Genomic DNA, 25,600 nt, shown 5'->3' with positions numbered 1-25,600 from the left:
CGGACGTGCACGGCTTTTAATTCACACTTTCGCTTTCTTTCTGCAGATCTTGACAATAGGAGGACACGCGAATTCGAAGCACTAGTGGCGGCTGTCTCATCCGTATTTTCTCACTTCAACATTGCTTTAAATTTCCACTGTAAACACCATGCACCCACACGACATATATATATATACACACAGGACAAAGTTTATTACATTTTTGAAGGAGATGGAGGCAGCCAATTAAAACTTATTTCTAGAGGTATGAACAGTTTAGGCTTATTTCCGTTATGATTACTAACGTTGCTGAAAACCACCTGCGCTCTTAGCAATACTGCTAGTTCTGGGCCCATGCAAATGAATACAAAACACCATTGCCACTCAGGTTAGCAGGCAGATCCAGTCGGAAAAAATTATAAGCAATTAGTACATCGCTGAAAACACCGCAATTAGATGTCTTTTTGGGGTGCCTACAAATGCCTCACTGATACTTTGATGATTAGGAGAGTGCTTCTCGAGTTGGATAATTAAATGTAATTACCAAATCTCAGTAACGAAATAATTACTGGCGGCTACTCCACTGTTCTGGAAACGATATGCACTAGGTTTTCTTCGAATAACGTAACTGCTCTTCTTTTTTTGTAACTCTTGGTGCATGATAGATGGGGAACACTGTATAAATAATTCACTCAGTAACTGAAATGAGGTCAAGCCCGATTCCCTCGAAATCAGAATCGATAGCAGACACGCGCAGCAGCGCTTATACTTAGAAAAGAGAGAGAGAGACTTTCGCCGGAAAGGCGAAGCAGCATTAGTGATAGCCAAGTATGCGACAATTACATGAAGGAAGATTACACCCCCGAGAGGACTCAGGTTGTGAAATTGAACTGTCTGCCATTATGAGGTCTTGTAAATACTCAAGTAACAGTGACTTCAGCGCTCAATTTTTTGAGGTCACGCGAAGTGTTAAGCGCAACTGTTATTAAAGCTTATATATATATATGTGTATATATATATATATATATATATATATATATATATATATATATATATATATATATATATATATATATATATATATATATCATGGGCATGTGTTGTGCACTTCATCATGTGTATATTCTCATCCTCATGTGTGTGCCCTTCTTCATCGCGCGAGTAGTCGCATTATCATAGTGGACTCTGCCGAGGGTCCTTCGCCGCGTTTTTCAGGCTCAATAAAGGTCGGCCCTCACTGTGATGTAACAAGTGGCGGAGGAGCTTCTTGATTCCCCATCCTCTGCACGCCTGGCACACTCCCTGGAGCTTCGTTCAGGTTGCCGCTTGTATCGTCTGTCCGCCAGCATATCGAAGGACGAGCAGCCTGGAGCTTCTACCGTAACCATCTCGACACCGTAAGCCGCACCTTCTTTGATCATCAGTGGCCAGCAGCGTGATCCCCATGAGTTCGCTGGTCTTCGCGGCGAAGATGTTGAGGACTGGCTAGACGATTACGAGCACGTAAGTCCTGCTAATCGGTGCGATGACCTACTCAAGCTCCACCATGTCTCGTTCTATCTAACGGGTGCGGCGAGGACTTGGTTTTTCAACCATGAGATTGATCTCTCCGATTGGACCACCTTCAAGCGGCAGCTTAGACATGTATTTGGAACGCCAGCAGTTCGCTCCGCCCTTGCGAAGAAAACTCTTGATGCTCGCAAACAACACTCCGGTGACTACACATCGTACTTCGAGGATGTGCTTGCACTCTGTCGCCGTGTCAATGATGCTATGGCTGAGTCGCACAGGGTACGTCATAATCTTAAAGCCATTGGGTCTGTGGCTTTCAACATGCTTGCCGTGAGGAACCCGGCTACCGTCACTGACATCGTCTTGACGTGCCAGCACCTCGACGAGCTTGAGTCCGTGCGCTTGCAGCCGGACCGCGAACACCTTTCTACGGCGGACCCTGGCCTGCGTGCAATGATTCGGGCGATTATCCGCGAGGAACTTCAATCACTTGGCTTTTCATCTCCGTTGGTCCTTCCTCCTCAGCCTTCTGGTGCAGCGTTGTGCGACGTCATTGAGGAGAAGCTCGCGTCCATGACTTCCTCTGCACATGTTGACACTCCTGCTCCTCGCCCCCTACCAACATACGCCCAGGTTGCTACCGGGCCTCCAACCGGCGTCCGTTCAACGTTGTCTCTACGCATATGCGCGCAGGTTGGTGTCGCTCCTCTGGCCAATGTCCCCTCAATACCACTTGAGCCTTCATCGCCCCATCTGCCTGCACTATCTCCCAGCGTATCGAGCGCTCCCTACTAGCCGCCTTGGCGACCATCTCGTTCTATATGCTATAACTGTGGTTATCGCGGCCACAGTTGACGTTTCTGCCGCAAGTGCCAACAAGACGAGCGTCGCGAGTACGACATGAGTGAACGCCATGCGTATTCTAGTGGGGCCACTCCTCAAAGACGGCGTTACGCGTCCCTTCCGCGCCGTTCCACATCTCCGCCCGCAACAACCGAGACACCGAATGGTTACCGCAGCACCAGACGCCGCTCACCTTCGCCCTTTTGCCGCTCCTCGTCACCGTTGCGGCCTGCCTCGTCCACCTCCGACCATCGCCCGGAAAACTAAGTAATTCAGTTTTCGGAGGAAAAACTGCATTTACCGGGAGGACTACAATTCCTCCAGCGCACCCTTCTAATATGATATCTGTGTTCGTTGAAGGTGTTCAAGTTGAAGCTTTGGTGGACACTGGTGCGACTTTATCTATTATGCATGCTGATTTGTGTAAGCGTCTCAGGAAAGTTACAACTCCTTACGATGGACCACTGCTGGTTGCAGCTCAAGGGGACTCTATCCGCCTTTCTGCGTTTTGTACTGTACGTGGAATGATCGATGGAACTATCGACCACATACAACTTGCTGTGCTGTCGCCATGTTCCCACCAGCACATTTTAGGATGGGATTTCCTTGCCTCTGCTTCTTCTGCTATATGTTGTGGCCAACGTATAGTACATAAGATCGACCGATACCGATTATTTGCTTGGCGATGAAAAGTACAAGCCACTTCGTCTGCTCGCTGCAGAAAATACCGGGCTAACTCCAAGCTGTCAGCAAATTCTGACCATCACGTCTGACGTAATCTACCATGGAGATGCGTCAGTATTACCTTCTGCGAGTTGTTTCACGAAGGGGATAGCCATTGTATCATGCCTAGTTAGATTTGACTAGTTAGTTTGACTAGTTTGATTTGATTAGTTAGTTAAATGGGTCTGCACTTCTCGCCGCAAGGAACACAACACCGGAGAAAATTCTCCTTTCTAAAGGCGCCACTTTGGCTTGCGTTGTTGATTCCGAGCCTCTCTGATTCGTTCCCCTGAAGGCGGCTCCCCCTGAAATCACTTATGCTGGACATTCTCCCTCTACCTCCGCTCTTGCAGCCGTAATCAGCCCCGACTTGACCACTTCGCAGACGCAACAGTTACTTAGTTTTTTGAAGAGACATGAAATTTCATTTGACGCCCATTCTTCAACATTGGGCCAGTCTTCCGTCACAACGCATAGCATTCAGACAGACGGCAGATCCATCGTACGTCGACAGCCGTATCGGGTGTCTCTAGCCGAGCGCAAGATTATTGAGGAAAACATCGCCGACACGCCGCAACGTGAGATAATCCGCCCCTCTGGTTGCCCTTCGTCGTCTTCCATCGTTTCGGTCCGAAAGAAGATGGCTCTGTGAGTTTTTATGTCGATTACCGAGCGGTCAACAAGATTACGCGCAAGGATGTATGCTGTATGCCTCACATTGACGATGCCGTCGATTCTCTGCAAGGTGCGGAGTACTTCTCCAGCCTGGATCTGCGTTCAGGTTACTGGCTTTGTGTGTCCCCATAAAAGAAACAGAAAGAAAAATAAAGTGGGGAAGCCCGCACCACCAGCTAGGTATGGCAGGCGTAAACCAATCAAAATAAATGAATAGGGGAAGCCTATGGCATCCCAAACAAAATTTATAGAAAAGCCAATTATTAAAAGAAAAAAAAAACGAGGCAAGCCTGTAGAAGTTGAGAAGAAAATATTGAGTATGAAGAAGAAGTAGTTAAGCGCAGGTTGGAAATTGTGATCCTAATGAGATATCCAACAAACCCCCCCCCCCCCCAAACCACCCACCCACCGCTCCGGCTGGCATCCGCAGCACGGGCGAGTTTTATTAAATACAGCAAGTGAGCTTCCGCATGCCTGGCCCACGGTAGTCCAAGTAGCCGACATGGCAGGTCGGTGATGCTGCAGGTCGTAACGGTCGCTGCCCGGGGTAGGCCGGAGTCAATCAGTTGAGGAGCAGGATCCAGCAAGATGGCCACAGGTGGGGCGGGAGGAGTAGGTCTCGTAAATGAAGTCAATGGCTTGAGCTCCTACCCAGTCCAGATACTGTCAAGGAGTGCGTGTTGAGACTTGAAGGGCATGTTATGTTGACGGCGATGACGTCTAGAGGTAGGTAGGGAATACAGCAGGACGGGAACATCAGGCGCCTAGAAGTGTGTAGGCCGACGCCTGGAGCTCGAGTAGGCTGAGGTATGTAGGTGATGGCAGCAGAGCATGAACATCCCAGACGTCCAGGAATGAAGGCCAGGCAGGTGGAGCCGATGCCATAGCCTGCACATGTGGCTAAGGACAGAGTGAGTAGGGCCAGAGTGCACACAAGGAGCCAAGGATGATCATGTAGGCAGGGAAAAGAAAAGACGGAGCCACGAAGGGTAGAAAGAAAGAAGCAAGCGAAATGAATGATGACGCATGTAGCTAGAGCCAGCTGACACGGGGAAGCCCCGCCAATTGTAGGCTAAAGCAGTGCATTTGGCAGAAGCAAACATGCAAAAGCAACATGGTTGAAAAGAATGATGAGGGTATAAGAATGATATATTCGAGTTATGACGCGTCGGGAGTACGGGATGGAGGAGGACAGGAAGGGGAGACAGAAAGGACTGCTAGGCGCGTTAGACGCAGAGGTAAGGCTCGTGAGCGTCGAGACTGTAGTAGACCAGCGTAATTGGCTGGAGTCAACGACTGCACGTGGGCGTCATCACACAATGCCCGAACGACGTGCATAGTGTTCGGGCAGGTGGTAAAGTAGTGCGATGCGTCTGCACATACAGCGCCACACGTACACACGTTGGAAGTGTGTAGGTTGAATCTGTAAAGGTATGAGACAAAATGGGCATAAGCCGGTAAATAGGTGGCCATGAAGTTTATTTGGCGGAAACCAATTAGGAATATTGTCTACACTCGGAACCCAGGGGTATAGGTGAGTGTGAGAACCCTCGCGCTGCCAGTACCAACTCCATTGTAACCGCGCGATGCGACGAAAGCGCGTGCGCACCGTGTTAATGGACGCCGCCGCAACGCGGAGGAGTCCCGTGCGAGCCGCAGACGTTGCCGCGGTGTCTGCCAACTCGTTGCCCAGGACGCCCCTGTGTCCAGGAACGTGGTGCAGGTATGTCCGCCGGCCCTGACGAGCGAGCAAGGTGAGGGTCTGTTTGCATGCCCATATTCTGGAGTCAGTGTCTCGAAGATGTGATAGGGCGGACAATAAGGAGAGGCAGTCAGTGTATATATAGACTGGAGCGCTGGCCGGTAACGAGGCTATGTACGCGAGCGCCTCAGCGAAGGCGACCGCCTCGACGCTATACGCGCATGTTGCATTGCTGACCCTGAATTTACGGATGGCTGATAAGCGACCGGTCGGGTTAAATGCAACAAATGCCGCCCCCGCCGAAATACTCGTGTACGCGCCATCAGTATAGACGTGGAAAGCGGAGCGGGTGGCGATGCCAGCAGCTTCTGCGGGGGAGAGCCGCGTGAACATGAAACGGCAGGTTTCGCACGGGTGATGGGTCCAACGAGTAAATGAAGAGTCAACCTCGCTAGGATGAAACGTGTCACACCCGTAGTGCGTGACCTGGCGGAGCGTGAATAAGGAGAACTCCGCGTTGAGGCGTTCTAGGTCAATCATAAGAGGCGGACAGCGGGCTAATATCTGTAGGGCGGAAGTCCTGGTGGTATGGTAGGCGCCGGTTAATGCGATTAACAACGACCGTTGCTCCGACAGGACACGCGTCTGCAGATGTGTTGTCGGGAAAGGCGGCCACCATACAGGGGACGCGTATGCAATCGCAGGCAGCAGAACCTCTCTATATAAACGATGTAAAAGTACTGGGCGCAGCATAAAATGCATGCGAACGAAAGTTAGTAATCGAGTAACCAATATCTCGGCTTTGGTCTTAAGAAAATCAACGTGGGCGTGAAAGTTTAGTTTGTTATCAAAGACCACGCCGAGGAGTTTAATGTGGTCCTGATGTTTTAGGAAAGCACCATCCAATCGGATAGACGGACGGCGCTTAGATGTACCAATGTGCCCATTGTTGAAGAAGACAAAGAAAGATTTTGACTCGCTAATTTTGACCTTGTTTTGCCGGGCCCAATCGCAAATCAAGGTTAAGACCGATTCTGCTAAAGCCTGCAATTGCAACCGCGACGAGCCAGAGAGCAATACAACGGTGTCATCAGCGTAAGCCTGTATATGGACGCCCTCTGGTAGCGGGAGACTGAGCAAAGAGTGAATTATCAGATTCCAGAGCAGAGGGCTAAGAGGCGAACCCTGAGGACTGCCGATGGAAGGTTACTGGCGAATTGCGATGCACGAAGACCACAAAGAAAGGACTGGGTTTGAGAACCCCAGATTGACTTTACGACTTAAACGTCATGCCCTTCGGCCTCTGCAATGCTCCCGCAACTTTTGAACTCGTGAATGACACTGTTCTGCGCGGCCTGAAGTGGAAAACATGCTTGTGCTATCTGCATGATATCGTTATTTTCTCATCGTAATTTGCCCAGCACCTGCAACGTCTGGACGAGGTTCTCACATGCCTCGCAAACGCTGGTCTTCAGCTGGTCTTCAAAACAATTTGATTAGATGTCATTGTCACCAAATGTCAGCGTGTATCGAAACAAGTAGTGCCTGCCAGCCGAACTGAAAATCAAATTGACCTCTATTGAAGAGAACGCATGCTTATCCCATTCTGAATTAGTGCTAAACATTCATATCCGAATCAACACAGTCTTTATGCTGTATCCGGTATCTGCACGTTCTCACCGGTTGATCTCGAATCGAAGATAGTGCAGTCAAGTATGTGCTGCCGGTTATGTGGTACTGGTTCAGCGGTGTTGGATACGGACCCTTTTCCTGGCATCACTCGAGTTCCCCGACCATATCCAATCGCCGTCGCATTTCAATTAGGGTGCGCAAGAGCGTGTCTAACACGTTCCCGGACCTGTCAGACAAGACCCCCGCCTGGTGCGCCGTACGTCACGATATTGTCTCCATTCCTGCTTGATTATTCCCGAAAGTGTCACGGGAGCCTGGCACGGTTCCAGGTGGTTGATCTCGGTCCCGAGCAAAGCTGTTTTGCAGCTTTGAAAGGTCGTTCGAAAACAACTCGTCTCCTCCAGCTGAGCGCTTTCAGGCTGCGAAGCAACAACGAGGCAACGCCGGTTATAAGTCACCCGTAAGTCACAGTGGAGCCCTTGGAGCGACCCCATCTGCCGAATGTGACGGCACTTGCACGGGTGCCTACATTTGCAGGAAAATGACGACACCTGAGCGGGCTCGACGATTGGCCGAAAATGACGTGACCCCGAGAGACCGAAGAGGTTAAAAGCGAGAGACAGAGAGAAGAGATATTCATTCCGTCATTTATTCATTTTTTTCTGTTCTTCTTGCCACGGGCCGCAGCGTCCGATTTGCTACCGGCCGTCAATGACTTTATGACTGTTAATTACTTTGTGTTATTACTGTAAATAATGTAAATACACATTTAGTTTCATTTCGAAATCCTCCTCAACGTCGGCCAACTCCCGCATTCAACGGCAAGATCCAATAGCAGGTATCACAATAAGCAACGCTTACGTATTGACACCTACGTAATACTTTCAATTACGGTGGTCTATACTGGAGTTGAGTCTGCTAGAATTTTTTTCGCGGCCGGGTGTGATGCGTCTGCGATTCGGTCGGGTAGTTCTGGTCGGGTAGTTCAGAGTTGATCCGTCGCGCGGCGCTCCGGCAACCACACTCGTCGCGGCGTGTTCTCGTTCCAATCCGCCAGTGTCCACTGCGGTTCCTGCTCGGCCTGTTTGACGAGGATCAGTGCCCCACGCGTGAACTCGCCTACTAGCTCCTTGGCAATAAGATTCGCTGCCTGGTACCGAGCGCATACGTGTAACTTGCACACAGTAGATATTAAACCACCTGCATTTTACTCAACGGCAGTGGCACCTCATCACCACGTACAGGAAGTCCGTCCTAATGCAGACGTCCTCGAAAGTGGTCTTGTAGATACCACGATGGCCTTACTGCTTTCTCTCTCTCTCTGTCTGCATCTCCCAGCGCACCGCGTACGTTCCAGTGGTGTGTCGTGGTGCTCGACAAACAGCATCCTTTCTGCCTGGCCACCTCCCCGACTTCACGAGGTGTCTGGAGTGGGCAGTGCTCGATCTCCACGCGTGACAAAATACAGCGGTGGAGAATGGTTCCACGTTGTCCCTGTCATGAAAGCGCCCTTCAGGAATCCAACCGGCATGTGCTGCAGCATTGTGTCGTTGCTAGGGTGGTTTTTCATTGCCATGGCTTCGGTGTTACCGGTTTTTATTAGATCTGATCACTCTCCGCGTGGTCGTTCCGCGCGACTTCTAGTTGATGGGAGAGTCTTTTTGTCGCTTGCGTGCGCTCGCACCGTACGAAATAATTGATTGATTCATTTATTTTCATAAGGTTCCTTTATTTGGCGACAATAAATATGTTGGTCACTTTTACGGCCAGATTTTTGACAACATTTGATTGTTAAAAGTGCAGACCAAAATTACATGACTAGATAAACAAAGAAAAACTCACTGATATACACAAAATGACGAATGTTTAGCGTCGATGAGCGTGAATCAATGAGCAATCTAGTGGGAGCGACAATGCACTTTGTACAATGTGACCGACGTGTTCAGAAAAAAAGAGCAAGCAATTTAAGTGCAAGTCACAAAGGCAGGCAAGGGTTCAGAAACTTACACAATGAATAAATGAATGGTGAACAATAAAGACAAACCACGCATACTGAGAAATACCGGTGAGTAAATACGTGGACACGCAAATGAACATGTTAGTGAAGATATGATATCAGAAGCCTGAAAAAAATGTGTAAATAACCGTATACAATGTCACTGTTCGCGAACAATCGCAGTAAAGCTTACAGAACTATTATTTGCACTTGTGAATCATTCCGTGGTCGAAGTACTTCTTTAAAAGAACGGTTATCAAGACCGCTGAGCGTTGAACTCAAAGCACTCTTCTAGCAATTGTGAAGAGGACGAGTCATGAGGATGCTCCCATAGGTGACTATACTTTTACGCAAATTATCAGATAAAGGAATAGCTTCCTGTACACGCCAATTCCAATCTAAGTAGGTGAATTAAAGGTCCGTGGCAGCGTGGACACTGGTATGCGCCGAAAATAAAAAGCTTGTGTCAGTCGTATACAGAAAGCTAGCTATCCCTAGAATTTGTATAAAAGTGAGTGTTTTGCGTAATAAATTTGCATCGTTTCCGATAATAATGGCAAGAGCTATAACTTCCGTGAGGGGAAGAGAGTACAATAGAGTCGCTTTTATGTTAGACCAAACTTAATGCTGTAACATGGATGTTAATACCAGCCGTGGTTGCTCAGTGGCTATGGTGTTGGGCTGCTGAGCACGAGGTCGCGGGATCGAATCCCAGCCACGGCGGCCGCATTTCGATGGGGGCGAAATGCGAAAACAGCAGTGTGCTTAGATTTAGGTGCACGTTAAGGAACCCCAGGGGGTCGAAATTTCCGGAGACGTCCACTACGGCGTGCCTCATAATCAGAAAGTGGTTCTGGCACGTAAAACCCCATAATTTTTAAACATAGATGTTAAGAACAATATTGTAAGTATAGACGTTGAAGAAAAACAAACGTTTTGTGTGAATGCATACCACAAGAATCGCGTTAAACAAGTATAATACAACATGAAATGGGCCATGCGCACAGAAATACATGACTTAAAAATTAAGGCTTCGGATGAAAAGTAGGCTGTGAGTTCTCTTCGAAATGCTCTAACTTCGCGAATGCTAAAGGTGTTTTCAGGGATACCGTTACAAAGCATTTCGGCGCGAGACAGTGCCGGTGAATTGTAAGTGCATGTGTCACCTGAAATTTCTTGGCAGCCGACATGCTTCCAACATGCTTCATGAGGTGCATGTCGCGTGAGGTGAGACGGGAACAGCAAATTGTTTTTGGCTGTTTGTTATTTCACGAAGCGGAAAGAAGAAAGAAAACATGGACCAGACGCACGTCTGGTTTGTTACCCTGTACTGAGCGAAGGGGATAAAGGGACAAAAAGAGAAGGAAGGCGAAATAAAGAGAATCAGTTGCGCACACACGTGATGGTGAACAAGGAGTCTTCAAATGGCTGTACAGACCTGTCGACTGGGGCAACTGTAGTAATACTTGCTTTGCTTTTCACGCCATCGAGGCGCATGGCCATGGTCAAGTATTTTCGTTTCTGAAAACGGTTTTCAGTGCAGCCGGCTTGATGCTGTCCAGAGAAGTCCGCGCTAGACGACGTACCGGCAAACGAACAGAGAAGCGAAACGTTCATACGAGATTCTAGACGATAGCAATCATGATAACAGAACGTTTGTGTCACGCTGATGTATCTGTTATGCGTTATGTGATGTGTTGCACGGTGTTGAAGAGATTGCAGTGAACGAAACAGATAAGCTTTATCAGACGACCTTACCCGCCGTGGTTGCTCAGTGGCTATGGTGTTGGGCGGCTGAGCACGAGGTCGCGGGATCGAATCCCGGCCACGGCGGCCGCATTTCGATGGGGGCGAAATGCGAAAACACCCGTGTACTTAGATTTAGGTGCACGTTAAAGAACCCCAGGTGGTCGAAATTTCCGGAGCCCTCCACTACGGCGTGCCTCATAATCAGAAAGTGGTTTTGGCACGTAAAACCCCATAATGTTTTTTTTTGATCAGACGACCAGATAAACGAAGTATGTCTATGTATTGGTCATGAAAGTGATTTTTACCTCAGCCTGCGTGTAATGGATAGCGCCCTTCTTGAAGGATGCGTTCTAAATGAATATATAGCCTAGAGCAGCGTAGACACAGGACATAGAACGACAAGATACAGGGAGCGGAGCTTATTGCTTTTGAACTCTTGTTTAGTCCTCTTCCCAAATATGCACTACCCTTCTGACCTGATCGCGTTGTTGCAGTGTTGTAAACCAGTGCGCTGAAAATTTCCGCTTTGAACGAGAACGCTGTTTCGTACATTGACCTGCGGTGGAGGAAACCCAGTCAACAGAACACGTGGTCTAAATAGGGCTAGATTCTGTCGATGACCCGGTCTCTTCGGCAGGCTGGGGGCGTGGGCAGTTGATGTAAGTCACGTTCAAACCGAGTCGCTTATTTCTCTTTTTCTTCTCGAGGCGGGCGACGAGGTTCGGGATCTCTGTGACGAGCTTTGCGAACGAAGGTCTCTTTTTAGGGTCCTCCTGCCAGCACTTGAGCATAATGTCGTACCTGGGTATATTGAAAAGAAAATTATTGAAACAACTGCAGGCAACATGTAAGTATAAAGATGCTACTCAAGAAAGAGCCGTGTCGGAAACGACATGCATGCAAATAACTTAGATTTGGCCCACTAAGGTACTAATCACCGTAGTTTGAGCAGCACCATCGACGGACAGTATAGAAGTACATAGCACAAAAAACGGGACAACACGCCATCCATGTTGCTTACTATCTATCAACTTTCCTATAGTTAAACTAAAATTAAAGTCACGTAAATGAGTTTACAACTCATCGGGGCAGAAGCTTGGTTGCTTCATCCGGCGTCCTCGTTTGAGGAAGTCTACGATGTCCCAGTTGTCCACTTCAGGATAAGGTGTCACTCCGCGAGTTATCAGCTCCCATAAAAGCACTCCGTACGACCACTGCAACAGAAAGAACGCGCAGTATGTCTGCAACTTTGTTCAGTATGGCTTACGCAAGATCGGGTCAAAACCGGTTGACTCATCGTACACTGCGCTTGTATACGGCGCGCACCTACCACGTCGGTCTTGGGACTGTAGATCCCTTTCTCCAAGCTCTCTGGTGCCATCCACTTCACGGGCAGCTTAGTCTTCTTATTATCCCCACTGTAGTAGTCCTTCTCATAAACATCGCGGGAGAGGCCGAAGTCAGCGACACGGACAATAAAGTCTTCGCTCAGCCTGCAGTGGAAGCACCACTGAACACTCGTGTTTTTCTCCGTCAAAAACAAAAATGCCACGGGAAAATTTGAGCTCTTCGCAGGGTTCGTACTGAGCAATGAGTCAAAGAACAACCAAGCCGACAGGCAAGGAGGGTAGAACAATAACTACTGTTAGTCCCTCCAGTATTTTTTTTTCTCAGTCGTCGCCATGGCCACAATAAAGCTAGACCACATGGCGCAGTTTAATGTTCGTACTCACATGCAGTTCCGAGCTGCGAGGTCCCTGTGAACGAACTTTGTTTCAGCCAAGTACTTCATACCTTCGGCCACATGGACTCCAAATGTTATCAGTTGTTTTATTGTGGGTGTCTAGAATAGCGCGAGCAGTAAAAAAGGAATTTGAAAAGAATGAGTGAATAAATGTCGCACTTCATCGCAACAAGAAAGGTTCCCAAACTGCTACGTGCATAGAAATTTGTGTTTGCTATTTATGATAGCAATCTCTATACTTAGCTTTTACGCTGATTTGTGGACCTTGCTGCCTGAATGCTGTTGTGTCATATGTGCCTCTAAGGCGTGCGCTCATAGCTATAGCAAGGTAAACTTTGTGTATTCACCGTTCTCGTAATCCTGTCTGAAGCCTCGTTTGTGTCATGTATAATAATATTTATTATTGTGGTTTTACCAACACTTTTAGCCTGTCAATTGCTATTTTTCGATATTGTCAAACAAGGTATCTGCGCTGCTGCCGCCAGGGGGACCGATATGTATTAAATTTTGTTTATTACTGATGCCATGTAGTTCCATTTCCCACTTTGTTCATTTCTCCCTGTTGCCCACATTTACGAGTAGGCGTTGGAATGCGTGCATTTCTTTCCTGCCTGTTACTTACATCCTTCATCACATAAGTTTGCACTAGGATGCCGAACCTTTCCGCATGGCTAACCTTTTCATTTATTCATATCCTTAAACTTTCGTTTACTATCGTTAAGAAGCACGCCTGTAGTTTCGACTATATTCATTTATGCATACGTTTCTCTGATACGTTCTTGGTACTTATACACGCAAGTGGCTGCGGGGTGCTAATAACGCGGCAGTGAGTGTTCAAGAGACTTGTGACAGGCTGGCATAACCCGTCACCAATCTTTTGAGTAGTTTTAGCTTAGAAGAACCAAAGTGCAAAATATCATATCTTTTGGTAGACTACTGTGTAATCACCCAAAAAGCAATAACGATGGGAAAAGGTGGAGCGTGCATTGATATCTTGGAAGCAACAGCCATTATTCAGCGAGTGCTTATACTAGATCACGCCAAGGCACTGGGCCGCAGCAAACACAAAGGTTTCCCTGAGGATCGTTGAGTCCGGGCTTTGCTAATGCTAGTTAAGTGTACGCATGGAACAGCAATTTATGAGCGAGAGTCACATACAACCGCGGTACCGTATGCGAGAGAGACCTAAACTTGCCATCGCAAGTCCTTTCTGTTGAATCTTTATGCAAATAACCTTTAGTATATATAACGATACCTTGGTAGCACCTACACTGTAATTGACACATGGCAAGCCACAGAACATTTCGGGACACTCAAACGGCGACCATACTAAAAGTTAGCTTCTTAGATGCGGACAGCAAGCAATGGGCAGGCGTTTAGGCAGCGTGATTTTCAATTCCCAGCTGTAAAGGCTGGTTGAAGAACCAGTACTTTCTTTTTTTTAACTTCCTCTGTGTTTTGAAAACTGCCGTGAGTAGGTGTACGTACAGGGTATACACACACACACACACACACACATATATATATATATATGTGTGTGTGTGTGTGTGTGTGTGTGCGTTAATACGGTACAAGAGAGCAGCAGGCAGCGTGTCTTAACAGAGCAGCTCAGGCAATCTCGAGCTCGCGCCTTCCGGACGACTGGCGATGTGGCTGCAGCGCTGGGCATTCCTCTTCACTACAATATATATATATATATATATATATATATATATATATATAAACGAACCTTCAGCTGTACCATTTTCATCTTCGATGCCCATAAGAGCGAAGTTAGTAGAGGAAACCTCTTTTCGTGCGAATAACTGCTGCTCTCACTTATAAATGTGCCTCATTTTATTTTTGTGTAATGTGCACTGGAGCAGGCATGTATTTACTTCATCTAAGCAATGATAACATTATCCATCAATAATATGAACGTAATTTCATACGGAGTACGATAAACTACGAGAATGGAGCTAAACGCCGAACTGTTGAACCCAGAAAACTGTTTTTTCTACAAAAGTCATTAGAGGTCACTCTTCTGCTAGTGTCTACGGGAGCTACAAGCATGGCGGTCCAGCCATCATGGAAGCGGTGGTCAGTACATGCATTTCCCTAACCTTCGTCCTTCTGGCTTCGAAGGACTTCATGGCTTTGCAAACTGATTTTTTTAAACAAGATATTGCGCTATAGCTGCAACAGTTCACAATGATTATGCCTGCGCACAGACACTTGTTGCCTTGAAGCGTTCAGAAAACTATCATAGCTCGGATATTTGAAAGGTAGAGCACAATAAATAATGCCACAGAAACGTCTGAAGCCACAAACGCAAAGATGAGACAAATGCATCCGTGTTGGCAGCAACTCCCGTGGCTTCTCTAACGATCCCAGCGCCACAGTTCCCCCAGTGATCTTTACAGGAAACGCTATGCATCGAAAGCAGTTGTCAGCATTCTCTATTGGCGTGCAGAGACTACCGCAAAATGATTGACGAGCAACGGAGCAACCCTCACATTTCTGTCGTCTCGTATGTAGGACAGCAGGTCACCGTATTTCATGAAGGGTGTGATAACCATGAGGCCGTCCACCTTGTCGATGCTCAACCCGATGAGCGGAAGCACATTTACGTGGTGAAAGTCCTTCATGATGAGTGCTTCCTCCAAGAACGCCGTGCTGTCAACTTCACCACCGCGAGAGTCTGCAGCGTTGCGTCCGAGAACATACGCGTCAGTCGAAAGGAATTGACTATACTTTGTGTTGAATGAGAAAAGTACGACTTCCTTCACCAACAGAACTTTGGAAAGCAGCAGCAGATATCACGGCGCACGTACGCTCTTGCTTTCTATACTCAGCACACCATCAGCGCTGTAAGCACTGTAACTGAGCGACGTTGCTTAATCATTGGACTTTAACTTTAAAAAAACTCACGCTTCCTTATGGAGTGGATTGTGTTTTGGAAAGCTTATTTCTTGTTATGAGTGTTACAGTTAATACAAGACGCAAAGAAAAGTGCGAAATATTTTTTTTCGAAGGGAGAAACACACGAAGACCTGCAAATTAATGCAGTTGAGAATAAAGAAAGGGGTGAAATAAAGATCTATCTTTATTCTCAAGCGAAAAGATGAAACTGCGTATGACCGTCTTAGTTTAACTCACGTTTATAAGAACCTCAAACAATCTGTTTCACTCAACCTTTTCGAATGTTAGCAAAGAGAAAATATAATTAGGAGGAACAGATCTGAAGTACTCACGCACGTCGTGCATTAACTATTGCAAAAAATGGTTGTATATCTCAGTCGGCAGTTGTTACGGCTAAGGTTACAGGACACATTCAGTGGATCAAAGTATTTGTATTTTTTTGGATGGCAGGGTCTCCTCTGTCTGGAAATATTTTGATGCCGCATCTCTCTAAAACTGAATATCTCGTTTTATTGGTTAGGCTATTTTGGTGCTTCGTGGCTTACATATCAATCCATACAATAGCGAAAATAAATTATGAAGAGAACTCGAATATAAAATTTCACCTATGTGCTCCTTAGGCACACAACTTACCAAAACATCATACACCATTTGCGATCTCTAGGTTGTTGCGTGTGACAACTGTCCTTAAACATGCTTTAAACGTTATGTCTATTTAAAACGCCACCAGAATGTAAAAACAAAATGCTCAGAATGAAAAGTGAAACGGCAGAAATACATACTGTTATGTAGAGTTTTAACTGCAACCTCTTGAACTTGACCTTTGTCTTGTTTGATAGTCCCACGGTAGACACAACCGAAGTGACCTTTTGGGGGAAAGAAAATGAATATACGGTTTTTATAACAAAGTAACTTCCGGAATTTATAAAATCTGCAAATGAAATTTAGTTTTTGTCAATGTGTCAAAAGTGCCCTGCGCTCAACACTTTTCGTGACCGAATACCGAGCTGTAGATGTAGCAAGCGTTCTTTACCAACTTATAATGTTACATTACTACCGCTTTGAATCAGCGCGAAGTAGTGTTGCAAAGATGGGAGCATGCTGCAGGCACCATCACTTCAAAATCCGACACGAGGTATGCACGATAAACTTTCAGCGGCCCCTTGCGAAAAGCGACGGATATAACAATACAATTAAATAAAAATGCCCTAGTTTCGCCCGAAAGGCGAAATAGCCATGTGGTATGCAATTACATGAAGTACGCTTTGCTGTTTTATCGGCCATATAAATACAAGTAAACAATCGCTAATTAAATTAAGAGCATGGTTATTCCCGCGCGCACCTTCAAACATGAAAATATATCATTCGATGACGGCGAACACTGGTTCTCACAACGCTGGCATGATGAAGAGCGCCTATAGCGAGGGGCGACCGCCTCTTGCTGCCTCTCACTTTAGTATGGATTGATGGATACAACTATCGTGTACGTCCGGCAAGGTTTAACGTGACCCGGGCTCAGGTCTCCCACGGGGGAATGTCAAGGCCCTGCCACAACGCCGCCTCACGGGCTTGCTGGACTGCCCACGTGTGGATTCCGAGGTCTGAGCTGCGCAGAGCGGCGGCCCACCTCGACGACAGGGTCTCCGGAGCAACTGCCATCCTTCCTATAACTGCATTGCACTCCCACAGCATTTGTTTGAGTATTGCTGGTCCTTCCTGGCGCAATTTGCACGTGTAGTTCTGATGCTTATCTGGGAAGATGGGATCAGGGAAGGTGTTCGTCTAGAGCTGTCTCCAGGCGACTGCCTGCCTCCTGTTCAATATAGGACTCGGGGGTGGGTATATCCTTCTGGCGTTTAGATATGCACTGGTTATGTCGTTGTATCTGGTAACCCTGTCCCTTTCTACGCGAGGAGTGTTTGCTATCGTGCGAGAGGTGTTGCGGCGGGTCATGTCTCACGTCGTCCGGTGCGCCGTCTCGTTTAGGTTCGGGAGCGCGTCGCCTTCCGTGGTGACGTGCGCGGGGAACCATATGATCCTCGAGCTCGGGGTTTTGGTTCTGCCCGCTTTGGCTAGAATGGACAGGGCTTCCTTTGAAATTCTACCATTGGCGTATTTCTTTACTGCCGTTTGCGAGTCGCTTAGTACGACTTCGCATTCCTGTTCTGTGAGGGCCAGCGCGATCGCTACTTCCTCCGCTATTTCCGAGTGTTTGGTGTATACACTGCATGCGATTGTGATTTTGGAATTTGTGTCTGTGACTACGGTGGTGTATTTTTGGCCGTTCGGATATTCGGCTGCGTCGACAAAGCGCGCGTTTCTCTCCTTGCCGAATGAACAAAGCAGAGCCTCGGCTCTTGCCTTTCTTTTACCTCAGTTGTAATCGGGGTGCACGTTTCTTGGGATGTTTGCCACCGTAATGGCGTCTCTGATTTTGTTGTGGATTTGTATATTCTGGCCGTGCTGGTTGTGGTACGTTATGCCGAGCTTGTTCATAATGTATCTTGCTGTCGTGGTGGGGGACAGGCGTTTGAGCTGCGAGATGCGTTGTGCTTCGGCTATTTCTTCCAGGGTGTTGTGTATGCCCAGCTGGACCAGGAGCTCGGTGCTCGTCGATTCCGGGAGGCCCAGGGCTATCTTGTACGTTTTCCTTATGAGCGTGTTGATCTTGTTCTTTTCCGCGACGTACCAGTTGTGGTAGGCGGCTACGTAGGCGATGTCGCTGACAACGAAGGAGTGGATCAGTCGAATGACGTTTTCTTCCTTCATGCCCGCGTGTCTGTTGGTTATCCTCTTCATGAGTCTCGTGGCGCTGGTCACTTTGCCTTCGATCTTCCTCACGGTTTCGCCGTTAGCTCCGTTGGCCTCAATGATCATTCCGAGGATTTTGATCTTGTTTACTTTGGGGATTGCGTTTCCGTCTTGGGTGTACAGGCCGATTTCCTCGTACTGCCGGGGTCCTGTGTAGCTCTTTGGCGGCATGCCTCTGCGCATGGGCCGGTAAAGGAGTAGTTCGGACTTGCTCGGGGAGCATTTGAGGCCCGTTCCTTGGAGGTACTCTTCGACTTTGTGAATGGCCGTTTGTAGTGCGTTCTCAATTTTCCCGTCACTGCTTTCGGTCCGCCCAAATCTTTATATCGTCTGCGTATATAGCGTGGTATATTCCTTCGATTTCCCGCAGTTTTCTGGGGAGACCCAGCATGACAAAATTGAACGGGAGCGGATATATAACTGAGCCCTGGGGGGTACCTGCACTTCCCTGGGTTCGTTCTTCGTACTCGAGGTCGCCAACCATCAGGGTGGCTTTGCGATTGTTCAGAAAGTCCCTCACGTAGTTGTAGGACCTTTCCCCCAGGTTCAGATTAGAGACTTGTTTAAGGATCGACTCGTGAGCGACGTTGTCGAATGCTTTCTCCAGGTCTAGCTCTAGGATGGCTCTGGTGTTTCTTGTCTTGTCGTCAAGGATCTGGTTCTTCAGTTGTAACATTACGTCTTGCGTGGACAGGCGGGATCGGAAGCCTATCATGGTGAGGGGGTAGGCTTCCGTCTCTTCTATATGGCTGTTGATACGGTTCAGGAAGGCGTGTTCCTAGACCTTACCCACGCACGACGTGAGAGAGATTGGGCGTAGGTTCTCCAAGCTCAACGGCTTTCCGGGCTTGGGTATGAGGATAGCCTTTGACCTCTTCCACTGTTCCGAGATGCGGCCTTCTTTCCAACACTTGTTGATATAGCCCGTGAGTTTGGTGACAGATTTGTCGTTCAGGTTTCTGAGCGTTTTGTTGTTAACCCTGTCCGGTCCTGGGGCTGACTTGTCGTTGAGTCCTTGGAGTACCGTTCTGATTTCCGCCTCGCTGAAGTCTTCATCTAACTTGGGACGGGGACTGGCAGTGTACTGGCCGTGTTCAACCATCGGTCGTTGTGGAAGGTACTTGTCGCAGAGTTTCATGACGATTTGCTTCTCGCTCGCCACCCCTTTCTCTTTGTCCAGAAGTCTAGGCATGTCGGCTCTTTGCTTGGATTTGTTTTGGGTTTCGCCCAGCAGGTGCCTCAGCAGTCACCACGTTCTTCCGTTGTGAAGTTGGCCATCCGCGGCGTTGCAGACTTCGTACCACTGCTGCTTGCTCAAGGTTTTGCAGTGCTCTTCGATTTGTTTGTTTAGTTCGGCTGCCTTTTTCCTCAGCTTTCGACTGAGCCGCTGGGCTTGCCATCGGGTTTGTATGGATTTCTTGGCTTTCCAGAGGTAGCGAGGTGACTCCGTCAGAATTTCAGGAGTGATGGTTTGCGCGGCCTCCCCGACATCTCTGGTCAGGTCCGCGATCCATGTGTCAATATCACCGATCCGCTCATCGTCTAGCCTGATATCCCGTTGCTTGCGGAACTTGTCCCAGTCTGTCCATTTGAAACTTTTGACCGGAGGGGGGGAGGGAGGGGCGGTTCCCACTCGGGGGATCGTTATCTCGATGATCATGTGGTCGCTACCTAGGTCTTCTAGGGTGTTTCTCCAGGTAGCCCTCTCGATGTTTTTGATCATTGTTAAGTCCGGTGTGGTATCTCTTGCAATCGAATTGCCCATTCGCGTTGGGTGTTGGAATCCGTGATGGGCGTGTATTCCAAGTCTTGAGAGTCCTGCCTCAACTGTTTGTCCTTGGTTGTGGTGTAGCCGTATCCCCAGGTATGGCACGGAGCGTTGAAGTCCCCGCCCACTATTAGCGGGTTCAGGACGGCGGGCTCGGCCGCCTTTTTGAGTAGGGAGAGAAAACGCTGCCGTTTTTTGGATGGGTTACTGTATATGTTCAGTAGAAAGATGCTATTCTCTTGCATTCTCTTAGGAATAATCTCTGTGATTATAGGCTCGACCTGCGGGCCTTTATTCTCATGTTCTATGGATACTAGGCCCTTTCTGATTAGTGTGGCGATGCCCCTATCGCTTTGGAATTTAGGGACGAGGGCGCGGTAACCCGGGATGTTGGCCGACGCGCCCATGGTTTCTTGTACCATTATCACATCGGGTTTTGGTTGGATGATTCTTACGTATTGGTGCAAGGCCAGTTTTTTCCCGACCAGACCTTTGCAGTTACACTGCCAGACCAATAGCTCTCTATCGTGTCTGGCCATTCTGGAGTCTTAAATAAGGAGCTGTTGAGAAACCGAAGCGGTGCGTCGGGGGCTGGACCTGGACCTGGCTCGGCCTGGTCCCGGGGTGCGACTGCGAGCTCTGCTCCTCGACCGGCTGTGCTGGCGGGATCGAGGGGTCCCGGTAACCGACGTCGATCTGGACCTAACCCGGCCTCTGGATCTGGATCTTGGCATTTGCAGGGCGGGGGGTTGTTTGCTCTCCTCCGAATTCCTTGACCGCCTCGAGTTCTGCTTCCGCTTCGGCCCTTTTCCTTTCCCATGTTCGTTTTTTGATTGTATACGTGGTCTTGAAGTGTGCTCGACAGGATTTGTCTGCCGTGCGGTGCTCCCCTCCGCATAGGCGGCAGTTTGGGGTACACTGCTGATTGGGGTCTGGGTTCTTGGCGCCGAATTCTCTGCAGATCTTGCCCTGGGGATTTGGGAAGACGTCCATATGGTGCTCCAGTCTACCGCATTGGTGACAGATGTCGACCTGCTTCCTGTACAGCGAACAGCGAAGCAGAGTGGATCCGTACCTCAGAAGAGTGGGCACTGTTATGCCTTCGAAGGTGATGATGACTATCGTAGTGTTGCCAAGACACTTTGCTGCTAGGGCTGTCGGGTTCTTGTCGTTGACGATCTTGGAGTTAAAGGTCCTGGAGGCTTCTTCGAGGTGTATGTCTCGGATGACCCCTTTGGCTGCATGATCGGGTGGCGTTTCATACGCGTTGACCTCGTATTGGCGGTCGCCGATCACGATGACCTCGAGCTTCCTGTACTTTTCGGCGTTGGTGCTACTGAGTGTGTTGATAACGACGATGTTTTGATGGGTGTTTGGGCAGACGGTATCTTCGCTGGCGTCTTGATCGGACGTTCCTGCAGCCCGGTATGTGACTGACACAATCCTGACTGCGCCAATCGTTGTGGTGTTGGGGCCGCCCTTGGGTCAACGAAGATCTTGATGTCGTTCATCGGGAGGGCCGGCATCCTGCTGGCCTTGATTACTTGTTATTTTACGTTCCGCGGGCGTCGCGGCGGTTGTCGACCGTCTCCCTCACTGGTGCGAGAGTAGGCTTCGTTCTTAGGTCTATCCCGCGATGCGCTGGGGCCGGACCGCGTTTTGGAGCCGATCATGCACCAGCTGGCATCTCCACGGAATTCTTCGGGAGACGTCTCTTCTCCTTCGAGCTGGACCTTCATGTTTGGCGAAAAATTGGTGCGTAGGGCTTGGGTATTGTTAGGCCTGGCGGGCGGGAGCTCGCCTAGGCTCGCCTCCAGGCGTGCGCAGCGTCTTAACGTGGCATCGGCGTGGCTCGGGCGGAAATGCTTCGAAAAGTAGCGAAAAATAGTTTCCCACCTTGAAACGTGATACCAGCAGGCTCCTGGCAGCTTGCTGCATCCGAAGATAGCTGAGCTAGAAAAATAGCGTTGTGACTCGCACTCACTTCCCACTTTAGCATGTCTTCAAAATTATGATGTTACACGACTCACAAAACTAGGTGCGCGGGAAACAGAGCACGTGATGCCGCCAGCTATCTTTGCTCGCCCTTGGCATTTGCGCGTGTCGCAGATTACCTGCAAGATATGGCGCGCGGCCCGCGTACGCGATCAGCGGCGAGCACAGCCATGCGCAGCCACTGCCGGCCAGTGGGAAGAGACGCGCGCTCTTTTGTTTGACGCGCGCTCGATCACGTGATCTCCAACATTAGGCGCGCATCAAGTCACCATACTTCTCAGCGTACCCTAGCACGCTTGCCCTCGCACCCACAGCATATGGTGCACGGGACACTCGTTCTTATCGTAGTTGAACTTTATACGGAGCATCACGGCGACGGCGACGTCAAAAATTCGTGTGAAGTGTCCACATATTTTCTACTATTGCAATAAAAACAAAACACACAAGCAGACAACAACGGACCACCTTGATATTGTAAACAGCTGTGTGTGCCAACGACTGCTGTGTTATTTCGTAAAATGTGCCAAGTTTATATTTTTGCAGGTCTACCTAAATTATTTAACTACATCGAAAGCAAACATGTTGCAGAATATATACAAGTTTCTGTGATAACCACCTTAAATTAATTTGATGCAGTGGAGAACGTAATGAGTCCATTGCCGTCAGCTTGCGCCCCGAGTGACTAGTACTCAATAACAAATCATCCAGAGATCCTATACGGATCGTTGATTGTGACTGCGTAACAAGCCGAGAGGAGGATATTTACGATGGCAAAAGAGTAAATGGCACAACGTAAATCCATTATATATTTTACTTGATTTCGGCATCTCCTCTTGCATATTATAAGATGTACCAATTCGTTATGTAAGAGAAATCAATTTGTCATTATGAGCATGTAGTGGAAAATAAAATGTGCAAGTTTCATTCGCAACTCCGAGTTACAGCGAAGCATGCTCCTTAAATTGGCTTTGCAATTACAAAAAGATAGGTCAGTGTGAAGAACACCAGATGGTATGGCACTTCGATGGCGTTTCGACCTAGTTTACGACAAAGATGAGTTCACCTGCTGAAAGAATAAGTACACCTGTATAATATAAATCACCTTATTTCATAATTTCTCCATCTACAACGCATTATCTCTTTGTATCGAAACCTACATTTTTACCTTACACTAGTCTTTTTTCTGATAATGCAGTCGGCGACCTCCACAGAAAGGCAGAGCTACAACGATTCCAGAAATGGCTTGACGTTCTTTGAAACAAGAAATGTCACTCAGACAGTCACGACTAGATACCTTGCCCGATGACACGACCCAAGTGAAGCCACCCTCGATCGATGAGTAAGTTTTCTCTTTGAAGCATCGTTCTGGTTTCTTCATCTATGTCAAATGGGGCCTCCATAAGTGCTTGTTGGGCGTCAACGTTGCCTTGTCGAAAGTAGCCTGTACAAAAAAAATAAGAAAAACAGGATGATACATAGCGTTTCGACTGAATAGGACGTAAAAACGAGACATTTTCTTTCGAGCATGGCGTTTGTTTCTGCACTTGTCTTTTTATCTTTGTGTCTCCCCTTATCCTTACTTCAGTGAAGGGCAGCAAACCAAACGTTTTTCTTCCCCTTAACCTCCTCGCCCTTTCTTCCCTTTTTTGGTGCAGATGTAGAAAGGCCGTTGCGCAATGTCACTTCAACTGTAGACGTGTTGTATATAAGCGGCACTGAAGCATAAAAATAACAGTTCAATGAGTAACATTTCTGAAGGATTAAAATGGCATGTAGATGTACACTTTACAGACACAATTTCTTTGTTTTTTTGTGTACATGCTTTAATATGATTTTGCTTAAAGAAATGTTCGCGTTAACATATTTCTGGGTAGGAAAATTTCCTCAAGCAATATAATTTTGCACAGCCTCTCCAAATTCGTGTCACTTAAAAGTACAAGCAAACAACTTTTCTTTTTTTCACACCGTTACTTGTTGCTAGCCTATATTTGATTCATGGCTGTGGTGGTGTAAAAGGACACTCTTTCCGGTCCTGTTCTTCGTATTGTTTGGCGACCTATTGCGCAAGCACAATTTGAACCAACTAACCCGGCAACAAGTAATGATATGTTACTTTCCTTTATAATAGGCCCTTATTTCTCTTCTTATAATAATAGCACATATTTAGCTTCTGCAATGTACTACGCGCGGTATACCTGACATATCGTCTTGACAAGGGACAAGTGCTGGCTAAAGGTGCAAGCCATGTTCTGTATGCGTGAAGGCTTTGTTTGGCCATACGAAGAGGATGTGTCACGCATGAAAGTTGTAGTTGGCGACGCAAAGCCGTTTTATGTGTTAATTTAAGTGCGTGTGTTTTGTGCTTTCCAACAGACAAAAAGCCGGTAAAAGACGCCTTTTCCTGTCATGTTCTAATGTCATATTCTTTCGCGTCTGACTACACCACAACACTGATTTTCTTTTTTTGTCTCTCCGGAAGTTGCCTTCTGAGTTTTCGAAAAGTGTAGAGATAGCTGGGTTAATCGAGAACTTCCTTTTTGCATATAGAATATTACGGACTCAAGCTCCCTCACGATTGGATGCGTTAGCCAGAGAGTCGCTCTTGTTGTGACGCTGGCCGAAGCTAACGACGTAGCTGGTTTGCCAGGTGCCTTCGACTCGTTGACGTCGTCGGCGGCACAAAAGGACTCCCACGCCGGTGAGCACCGCTGCAAGCGCGGTAGCCACCGTTGAGCCAGCGATGATACCGACGCGAGGACCCGGCTGCTCAGCTGTCATCAGCTTGACGGCACCAACCGGGTAGCTCTGTCCCGCGTACACCACCTGCTCAAAGCAACCGTGCCCAGAGCATTCAGTTTGACTTTGCGCTAAGCGTTCAAAATTAACAGAGCTAAAGTTGTTTGAAATTTTCAAAAAAAAAAAAATATCGGCGATATATTGATGAATCTCCATTAATCTTCACTAGTACTACTGTATTTGTTAATGTAACATCGCTATATGTCTCTGAAGCATATTATTAAGGTTCCGAGCTATATTTGTAGAAAATTTAGCAATGATTTTGTCTTCAACTGTATATAAGCTCAAATATATGTTTTTAGCTATGTGTTCTATGCCAGACAAGGAATATGCAGGTGAAAAGCGCATTGCGTAATCTATGCGCAGAGAAGCCTTCACGAAGCGTTAAACTAAATTCTATAAAAGTGTTCTACAACGCTACACTACTTGTACGTTACAAGTCTTATACAACAAGTTTTGTAGCATAGTGAATACATAAAATAAATTCCGGGGTTTTATACGTGCCAAAACGACGATCTTGTAATGAAGCACGCCGTAGGTGCGGACACCGGATTGAAGTACAGAAGCTAGCCGGGCCAGTCGGTAAAACTGCGCCTTTATTACAGCGCGAACGAACCAACAAGGACAAAGAAGAAAGTCGTAACACGAGCGCTTATTCGCGACTGAAAGTATATTGCTTACAAACACCACATAAACAGGAAAACTCGCACACGCGTACACCCGCGCACCAGCCATTACCCTCAACCACAACGTGAACCATGATAGAATAACGGT

The 25,600-nt window shown here is 47.7% G+C and overlaps 1 protein-coding gene across 1 annotated transcript in view; it reads right to left on the bottom strand.

The window, feature by feature from the left end:
* Nucleotides 1-8,774: 8,774 nt before the first annotated feature.
* The window catches only part of LOC126523013 (hepatocyte growth factor receptor-like), a 54,210-nt gene continuing 37,384 nt past the window's right edge, over nt 8,775-25,600 (bottom strand). Inside the window, exons 14-22 of the mRNA XM_072288956.1 lie at nt 24,604-24,853; nt 23,325-23,471; nt 16,239-16,322; nt 15,051-15,235; nt 12,545-12,654; nt 12,142-12,304; nt 11,889-12,025; nt 11,069-11,612; nt 8,775-10,815 (exon numbers count right to left, since the gene is read on the bottom strand). Of these exons, the coding sequence (XP_072145057.1) occupies nt 11,405-11,612; nt 11,889-12,025; nt 12,142-12,304; nt 12,545-12,654; nt 15,051-15,235; nt 16,239-16,322; nt 23,325-23,471; nt 24,604-24,853 (1,284 nt within the window). The 3' untranslated portion in view covers nt 8,775-10,815; nt 11,069-11,404. The remainder of the gene's footprint in view (nt 10,816-11,068; nt 11,613-11,888; nt 12,026-12,141; nt 12,305-12,544; nt 12,655-15,050; nt 15,236-16,238; nt 16,323-23,324; nt 23,472-24,603; nt 24,854-25,600) is intronic.

Source organism: Dermacentor andersoni, chromosome 6, assembly GCF_023375885.2.
Source record: "Dermacentor andersoni chromosome 6, qqDerAnde1_hic_scaffold, whole genome shotgun sequence".
Taxonomy (NCBI): Eukaryota; Metazoa; Arthropoda; class Arachnida; order Ixodida; family Ixodidae; genus Dermacentor; species Dermacentor andersoni.
Note: the sequence above shows the minus strand (reverse complement) of the source record. Positions and strands in the feature narration are given on the sequence as shown.